The sequence below is a fragment of the Lipotes vexillifer genome, unplaced genomic scaffold (genome assembly GCF_000442215.2).
Source record: "Lipotes vexillifer unplaced genomic scaffold, Lipotes_vexillifer_v1.1 scaffold555, whole genome shotgun sequence".
NCBI lineage: Eukaryota > Metazoa > Chordata > Mammalia > Artiodactyla > Lipotidae > Lipotes > Lipotes vexillifer.
Window position 1 is genome coordinate 676,682 of NW_006772693.1, and position 9,673 is coordinate 686,354.

The 9,673-nt window shown below is 38.3% G+C and overlaps 1 protein-coding gene across 1 annotated transcript in view; it reads left to right on the plus strand.

Annotated features, from left to right (window-relative positions):
• The window catches only part of DNAH7 (dynein axonemal heavy chain 7), a 253,806-nt gene that overhangs the window by 229,372 nt on the left and 14,761 nt on the right, over positions 1 to 9,673 (plus strand). Inside the window, exons 59-61 of the mRNA XM_007447818.1 lie at positions 1,481 to 1,666; positions 3,323 to 3,460; positions 8,670 to 8,900. Coding sequence (XP_007447880.1) covers positions 1,481 to 1,666; positions 3,323 to 3,460; positions 8,670 to 8,900 — 555 coding nt within the window. The remainder of the gene's footprint in view (positions 1 to 1,480; positions 1,667 to 3,322; positions 3,461 to 8,669; positions 8,901 to 9,673) is intronic.

Below are 9,673 nucleotides of genomic sequence, written 5' to 3' on the forward strand. Positions count from 1 at the left end.
CATTGCTTTCCCTAAATGATAATACTCAGTTTTGTTGTGAGCAGTGAGAGAATTCTCTATATTACTGGTGGCTGTGTATTTATGCTTAGGATAAATAAAATCGCAATATGAAAAATCAATTCTTTTGCATTCATAAACACTTAGAAATTCTATGTACTAGAGAATATAATAAAAAGGCAAACCTACAGGAAAAATATTTCAAGAAATTTGATAAAGGTAGATTTATAAAAGAGCTTATACAAATAAAACTATTAAAACTTTAATTGAGGACTTCCCTGGTGGCGCAGTTGTTGAGAGTCTGCCTGCAAATGCAGGGGACACGGGTTCGAGCCCTGGTCTGGGAAGATCCCACATGCCGCGGAGCAAGTAGGCCCGTGAGCCACAACTACTGAGCCTGCACATCTGGAGCCTGTGCTCTGCAACAAGAGAGGCCGCGATAGTGAGAGGCCCGCGCACCGCGATGAAGAGTGGCCCCCGCTTGCCACAACTAGAGAAAGCCCTCGCGCAGAAACGAAGACCCAACACAGCCAAAAATAAATAAATAAATAAATATTTTTAAAAAAAAAAAAACTAATTGAGAAAAACAGGTAGGAGGCTAGTTCACAGAAGAACAAATGTTATTAAACATACGAAAAGATCATAAATTTCATTAGTGTTCTAGAAAATGCAAATTAACACAATATTAATTACCTTTGGTCAATCAAATTAGCAAAGACTTTAAAACTGATTCCTACAATTACTACAGCCTTTCAGGAAAGCAGTTTGGTGACATTAGTCAGTTGCTTTTTATAAACTTCTTTCCTTTGACAGTGTAATTTCCCTTTCAGGAATCTAGACTAAAGAATCATTAGCAACTTTAAGGGATGTATATTTAATGAAACAATTTAACAAAGTAGAAAATTAGGAGCAACTGAAATCTTCAATATTAGAAGATAGTTAATAAAAACTATTTTCAGAGTATTTCATGAAACAGTAAAAGATATCTCATAATATGAGATTTGGTGAAAAATTATATGCAAAATTGTATATATAGTGTGATTCCAATTATCAAACAATTTATATCAAAAGATATAAAGAGGTGGTGAAGGAAATGAACACTGATTATCTCGGAATTATATGGGATTGGTTCTGAATGTCATTCAATAGTGCAGGATTTTCAAGGATGGGATTATGGTCTAACTAATTTTGCATCAGGCATATAGTAGGTGGTCCATTAATGTTGCTTGAATAGAGGTGAGTTCACAAGTTAATAGAGGATTTCTATTCTTTGCACTGACCTAATGGGAATGACAAATCACAGAAGGAGAGAGAGACCCTGGGGAAAATTACAGCAAATTAGCCGGGAAGTACATAAGGGAAATTGTGTTGATGCAAACTTACCGTAAACTGTTTAAATAACATGAGCAAACAAGAAACACGATCCTGTATAATGTGCCACTGCTAAGTCTTGACTGGTTGAGCGACTTGACCTGTACTCTAGGAGCTGCCCTACGACGCCCTGCAGTACATGACGGGCGAGTGCAATTACGGCGGCCGCGTGACTGACGACTGGGACCGGCGCACGCTGCGCAGCATCTTAAACAAATTCTTCAACACGGAATTAGTTCAGAATCCACACTATAAATTCGACTCCAGTGGCATCTATTTTGTGCCTCCTTCTGGTGATGTAAGTACATATGCTCTTCAAGAAAACTAAAAGCAGTAAAATGTGGAATTCCTCTGATATAGAAAAAGGTGATTTTTTTTTTTTTAAAAGAAGCCTTGTTTTTTGTTAACCGTTGTGTGTACTTTCTTCGGTCCTATAGGGACAAGAGCAAATCCCATGCAAAGATGAAGTTAGTGGTTTCCTATTTGCTGTAATGTGAAGACTATCAGAAATGTTCCTCACCCAAGAATGGCTTCCTCAGTGACCTGAAGTCCTATTATTGTGAATTCAGTGCTTTGGGGAAAAAGGCACTGTCCCCAATTAAAATGGAAATACACATGAGAAGGGGTTACAAAATAGTATTAACGATAATAGTTAACATTTAGATCATGCTTATTTACAAAGCAGTTACATGTAATTATCCCACTGGAGCATCTAATTAACATTTGAGTTATTATTCTTTCTTTCCCTTTTACAAGTGAGAAAGTAAGTTCACTACAGTTAAATGACTTGCCCAAGATCCCACAGGTAGAAAGGGACAGAGCATCACACCTGCTTCACAAGACCAAGGTTCTCTTCTGCTACTTTTTCCTGTCCTGTCTAGTAAAAGATGTGGTATCTGCCTTCAGATTATCACACAGTAGACTTCTAGGGACTGCCAGCACAACTAAATTGGTTCTCATTTTATTCCCAGAAGTCAAAAGGGCACACACTGAAAGTTAAAAACACAGCCACAGGCAACAGAGGCACATAACCATGACCCCAGCGTCCACTAGGATGGATTCTAGCTGAGGGCAGACACTAATAGAGATGAAGAGAAAAATCAGTCCCAGAGCCCAGGTCACTGACTGGGTGGGGCAATTCAACACAGGGAGTCATGGTAACAAGATCTCCAGTGATGATTTGGTAAGTGAGAAGATGGCCAAAGATGAAGTCAGGTTATGTAACATGACCCATGTCGAAAAACCACCAATGACCGATCTCCCCGCTACCGTACGTGTATTGGGTTGGCCAAAAAGTTCACTCAGATTTTTCTGTAATGTCTTATGAACAGACTTTTTGGCCAACCCAATATATGAATGTTTGCATATGATTATATGAGCATCAGGAAAAGTATGGAATTTTGGTAGAAATTCACATAAATAAAATATAAAACATGTCTGCATATATATATAAAGATTTACCATATTAATGGTGGTTATCTCATGATAAAATCTCAGATGATTTTCACTTTTCTGAATTACGTGGATTTATCACAATAAGAGTAAATGGAAAAAATCAGACTAAAGCGGAAAAAAAATTATTGTGATAAACTAAGAACAGTCATCAGCAAATGCAGCACAGAAAGATTTCTCTGGAAGAATTTCTAAATGAAACAGCCAGGATATTCCTCTCTCCATTTTCAGATCCATTCCAGTTGAATGGGACATTTTTTTCTCTCTCTAAATGTGTCCATATCTTTTTTTTTTTTTTTTTTTTTTTTAAACACTTTGGCCCAGGTTGAAAGAAAATGAAAGCATTCAGTGTCCAGGCTCACAGGCTCATCCACTCAGTAACTTGAGTATTAAAAATTATCTCTTTTCAGCGAGCAAGCTCTACAGGATAATTAGATTTCTGTAATTCTCACCTGATTTCCTGATTTCTAACCTCCTGATTCCTTGTTACTCATCTTTGCAGCACAAAAGCTACATCGAATACACAAAGACACTGCCGCTGACCCCAGCTCCGGAAATCTTTGGGATGAATGCCAATGCAGATATCACTAAAGATCAGTCAGAAACTCAACTGCTGTTTGATAACATTCTTCTCACACAGGTGTGTGATCTGTGCAGGAACTGGCTTCTGAGGCTGGAAAGGATGCTCCCCAAGCAGCATGAGACAACACGGTAGAGGCCCAGGCACAGAATTCCATCTCTTCAAGTGGAGAACCACTTTAAGGAAAAGAAAAAAAATACATAACTTAAAAATGGGTTTAAACATAAAGTAAATGAATGTGTGGGTTTTGTTTTCATCAGTCTTTTGATTCGGGAAGAATCTTTGAGTATCATTCTGCTTCCAAGAGTTCTTTGAATAATATTCTTTGAGTATTCTTTGGTATCATTCTGCTGCTATGAGTTCCATTTTGCCTTTCTTGCTTAAATCATGCCCTAATACATTATCCTTTTTTACTTCCTTTAAAGTGGAAGAAGAATTTCAAAGATACCTGGAAGCAGTTTAACGCCAGAATCCATCTAAAATTCTGCCTATTTTATCTTCTCTCTTACTAATTCAGCATTTTTAAGTGACTTATCTTTATCAAATATTCTAGAACATTTAACCTAGTTTACATAGAAATAGTTTCTTTCACATCAATATTTTATCAGATTACATAATATTTAGGGAATATAATAGTAAGTACAAAATAAATTAAAAGGTTTAGGAGAAAGAACCTTTGACTCTTAGACATGAGGCTCCACTGGTGAGAGCATAAATGTAAGGGCATGTCGGAGAATGACCTTCCAAGGCACCAGATTTCAGCATGCCCTGGGCACGAGTCAGTACATTTGAATGAAAGATATTTAATCTTGCTTGTCTATTTAGAGATCTTCCCTTATATTGTTCTCCCATTAGAAGATATGCTTGTTTGTTTTTTTTTTATTTTTGAAAGCAAATTAGTCCAAATGGTGAGTTCCCTTAGTGATTGAATGAAATTTTAGTAAGTTCAGGATGTTTATTCAGTCAAGCCAGTTATCCCCCAAACTGATTTCGAGCTGGTCTTTTTTATTTTTATGGAATCTCAGATTAATACTCATAATAGTTAATAATTTTATAGTGCTTACTGTATGGGAGCACTGTTCTGAATGCTTTATGTATAACAGTGTAATGCTTACGACAGTCCTATGAAGTGAGGGTGCTGATTATTCCCATTTTACAGCTAAAAGACTCAGACACAGAAAGATTAAGTCATTTACTCAAGGTCAGCTAGTACAATTTCAAGCCAGCACTCAAAGCCAAGCAGTCTGACTCCCACTAGTTTGGCTTCAGAATTTGTGTTCTGAACCACTATGTGATATTCTTTCTAGATTCTAAAAATGGAATAGGACCTAGAAGGCAGATAACCAGAGATGCTGGGTTGCGAGTGGGGGGCGGGAAGCTAAAAGAACCAGATTAGGAGGATGAAATAGTGTGCTGTCACTGATGGAAGAGTTCATGGAACTTCTAGCTCTGGTCTACTGTAAGATGACATTTACTCATAAGGCAGAAAGGACAAAGATTCTTTTTTATGTCCATTTTACATGTTAATACCATTAAAATCAGTTATTGCCTGAATATGAAAGCATATATACAGACATGAATAAGTAGATTGTTAGGAACATCAGTGCCTGTAGTACACAACAGTCTGACAGCAGGAGATTTATAGTGTCTTTTGGCTTTATTTAAACCTGATGGGCTGCGCCACATGAAGCAGTGGGCTCATTCCAACAGAAAATGACTCAGAGCCAAACAAATAAGTTTAAATATACTTGAGGTATCTTCTCAGTATGTAATTAAACAACCTCTTTCAATATCCTCCAACTCAGATTGGCAAGTACAGATATAGTAATGGGTAAGCAGGAGTTCAGTGATTCTACATCGGGATTAACCACAATTCAGAGGCAATGAGATAGACCAGAACTGCAGGTTGGAGAGCAAGGTCACAATGACAAGACCTTTACCTTGTGTATTTAACCAAAATATCTTTTGAAATGACAGGAGCCAGTACTGGAGCTGAGAATGTTACTTCTGCAGAGCTCTTTTGCTTATGTTTAACTGCCAGACTCTCTTTTTAAAAAAAAAAAAAAATCTTTATTGAAGTATAATTGCTTTGCAATGGTGTGTTAGTTTCTGCTTTATAACAAAGTGAATCAGCTATACATATACATATATCCCCATATCGCCTCCCTCTTGCGTCTCCCTCCCACCCTCCCTATCCCACCCCCATAGGTGGTCACAAAGCACAGAGCTGATCTCCCTGTGCTATGTGGCTGCTTCCCACTAGCTATCTATTTTACATTTGGTAGTGTATATATGTCCATGCCACTCTCTCACTTTGTCCCAGCTTACCATTCCCCCTCCCTGTGTCCTCAGGTCCATTATCCTTTTCTGTGTGTGTGTGTGGTATGCGGGCCTCTCACTATTGTGGCCTCTCCCGTTGTGGAGCACAGGCTCCGGACGCGCAGGCTCAGCAGCCATGGCTCACGGGCCCAGCCGCTCCGTGGCATGTGGGATCTTCCCGGACCGGGGCACGAACCCATATCCCCTGCACCGGCAGGCAGACTCTCAACCACTGCACCACCAGGGAAGTCCAGGTCCATTCTCTATGTCTGCATCTTTATTCCCTTCCTGCCCCTAGGTTCTTCAGAACCATTTTACTTTTTTCTTTTTTTTTTTTTAGATTCCATATATATGTGTTAGCATACAGTGTTTGTTTTTCTCTTTCTGACTTACTTCACTCTGTATGACAGACTCTAGGTCCATCCCCCTCACTACAAATAACTCAATTTCATTTCTTTTTATGGCTGAGTAATATTCCATTGTATATATGTGCCACATCTTCTTTATCCATTCATCCGATGATTGACACTTAGGTTGCTTCCATGTCCTGGCTATTGCAAACAGAGCTGCAATGAACATTGTGGTACATGACTCTTTTTGAATTATGGTTTTCTCAGGGTATATGCCCAGTAGTGGGATTGCTGGGTCGTATGGTAGCTCTACTTTTAGTTTTTTAAGGAACCTCCATACTGTTCTCCATAGTGGCTGCACCAGTTTACATTCCCAGCAACAGTACAAGAGGGTTCCCTTTTCTCCACACCCTCTCCAGCATTTATTGTTTGTAGATATTTTGATGATGGCCATTCTGACTGGTGTGAGGTGATACCTCATTGTAGTTTTGATTTGCATTTCTCTAATGATTAGTGATGTTGAGCATCCTTTCATGTGTTTGTTGCCAACCTGTATATCTTCTTTTTTTTTTTTTTAACATCTTTATTGCAGTGTAATTGCTTTACAATGGTGTGTTAGTTTCTGCTTTATATGTATATCTTCTTTGGAGAAATGTCTATTTAGGTCTTCTGCCCATTTTTGGATTGGGTTGTTTGTGTTTTGCCTATTGAGCTGCATGAACTGCTTGTAAATTTTGGAGATGAATCCTTTGTCAGTTGCTTCATTTGCAAATCTCTTCTCCAATTCTGAGGGTTGTCTTTTCGTCTTGTTTATGGTTTCCTTTGCTGTGCAAAAGCTTTTAAGTTTCATTAGGTCCCATTTATTTATTTTTGTTTTTATTTCCATTTCTCTAGGAGGTGGGTCAAAAAGGATCTTGCTGTGATTTATGTCATAGAGTGTTCTGCCTGTGTTTTCCTCTAAGAGTTTTGTAGTGTGCCAGACTCTCTTTTGAATAAGAAAATTGTTTCAACCTAAAATATTGTGAAACTAGAAATGGAAAGGCTAAATTCCATGATGTCTCCTTGAAAATGGATCCCACTTATCTTTATTTGTTAAATAAAAGGGCAACGACCATTAGATTTCAAACGGTATTTGTGAAAACTCTAAGGAAAAGTGGTAAAAAGGAAAAAAGCTAAGTTATATAATGACAAATAAATAACACCCTTTTGCTCTTAATTCTCAATATCAGTTGGATATTACTTTTAAAACAACCCCCCCCAATTATGTGATTTTGGTGTGTGAGAAATAGGTATAGGAATGTTTGTGTTACTAAATTATTTTTCTTACATTTTTGAAGGGCTATAGGGCTAAGATTTTTTCTTTTTTTTTTCGGGGTTTTTTGGTGGAGGCACAGCTCTTGTTAGAAAATAGGAATGGTTGAGTTTATAGTATATTGTATGCACATCAAAATACAAATAGAAATCAGCATATGATTCTTTAAATGCAATGGAAATAGATATTTCACTAGTTTTGACCAAATGTTCATTACCTTCTTTGTTCTCTGTAATTTGTTTTATATACTTAGTTGTAAACCTGATGTTTTGGGATCATGATAAAGGATTACTATATTGGCATATCCCTTCTTTTGCTAGCGTGTAATTAACACTTACCAACATTTAATTTTTTTATTGCACAACTTCATAGGAATGTGTTAGGTAGCATTAAAAATCTCACTAGAAACTTAAGTAGAAGTAACAGTCAATATTTATAGAATAGAGCCAATATAGATACTAGAAAATATAAAATCTGAAATAAGACTAAACACAATTTCCACGGACTGGAAAAGTATGAGATATATTCATTTATATTCTAACAGTGCTTGTTCTCTCTCAACACACACACACACACACACACACACACACACACACACACATTCATTTATTCTGAGGATTTAAAGGGTTTTCCCAGAAAATATAGATTCATTTACATGGTGTCACTATAAACATAAAAAATAAAAATGAAATTCCCCTTCCTTGCTTCCAGTGTGAATCCCTAAAATCTGCCTTATCGCCATAACTCTTCCAACTGCTAAGAGGAGATGAGCTTATTTTCTTTGTCCTCTTGGTTCAAGGAAAAAAAACTCTACCTCTGCTTTTGGCAACCACTAGGCACCAGAGTTATTACCAAATATATTTTGTGGCGAGCTTTCTCAAAGCAAAACCAGATTTCGTCCTCCTGGGCTTTGATGCCCATCATCACTTGACCACCCCCCGACCCCAGACACGACATGAACACTTTTTCTCCCTCTGTCTGTATCATCTGCTCTTCCCCTGACCCCCGGGCAGTACAACGTGCAGCTTGTTTGCTTCCTCCAGACCCTCTTTTGCCTCTGAACATTGTACATGACCTTCTACCTTCTAACAATTGCTTTTCTCCCGAAACTCCATTCCCATGCCTGTTATCATCACTTCAGTAAATCTCGTGGGGAGAAGAATCATAGTTCACATAGCAAAGTATCAATAGCACTCATTCTCATGAAGTTTACTTTAGGAGTTTTCCTATCCAGCAATTCTTAGACTTTTATGAGGATTTCTGATTCGTAGTTTGGATTTCTTTCCAGTCTCGTTCAGCAGAGTCTGGTGCAAAATCACCGGATGAGGTAGTACATGAGGTCGCTGGTGACGTCTTGGGTAAACTTCCAAACAACTTCGATGTTGAGTCTGCAATGAGGAGATACCCAACCACTTACACTCAGAGCATGAACACGGTCCTTGTCCAAGAGATGGGACGGTTCAATAAGTTGCTGCAGACCGTAAGAGAATCATGCATTAACATCCAGAAAGCAATCAAGGTAAGGGGAAGTACGGCAAGGAAAAATCATTGAAATAAACATATCATTCATTTACTCAGCAAAGATTTATTGGGCACAGATTCTGTGAAAGCACTGTTCTTGGTTCCGGAGGTAGAAAAAAAAAAAATCCCCACCCTTAAAAAGTGTATCGAATTCTGGGGCTGACAGTTAATAAATGTGTAAATGAGTATAGAATGTGGTACATATAGCGATGGTTTGTTGGATGGAATATATGCTAAGAAGGCATAAAATGTTAAGGAGTAAGACAAAGCTTCTGCTCTCATAGAGCTTACTTCTTTGGGGAGACAAACAAAAAATGAACAAATAAATTTATTTTTTTCAGTCATTGGTAAGTTCAGTGGAAAAAAATTAAATGGGATAAGGATGTAGAGAATGATGGGTGGGAAACTCAGTCATTTGGGGTCAGGCCGCTCTGAAGAGAGAGGCCTGATGGGAGGGACAAGCCATGGAATGTTTGGGCAGAGGGTCCAGCCAGCACGAAGGCCCTGAGAAAACCAGCTTGGCGTGGTCCAGGAGCACGGTAGGGAAGGCTGGCTTGTCTAGAGTAGAGTGAGCACGAGGGAAATGGTAGGACAGAGAGAGGAAGGCATGGGATTCATGATGGCCTTCTCGGCCAAGGTTAGGATCTTCAATATTATCCTAAAGTGTAAAGGTAAAGGGAGGCCTTCAGAGGGATTTAAGTGATGAAATGAAATGATCTATTTTATATTTTTAAAGTTTGCTCTGACCACTGCAGAAAGGATTGTAGGGAA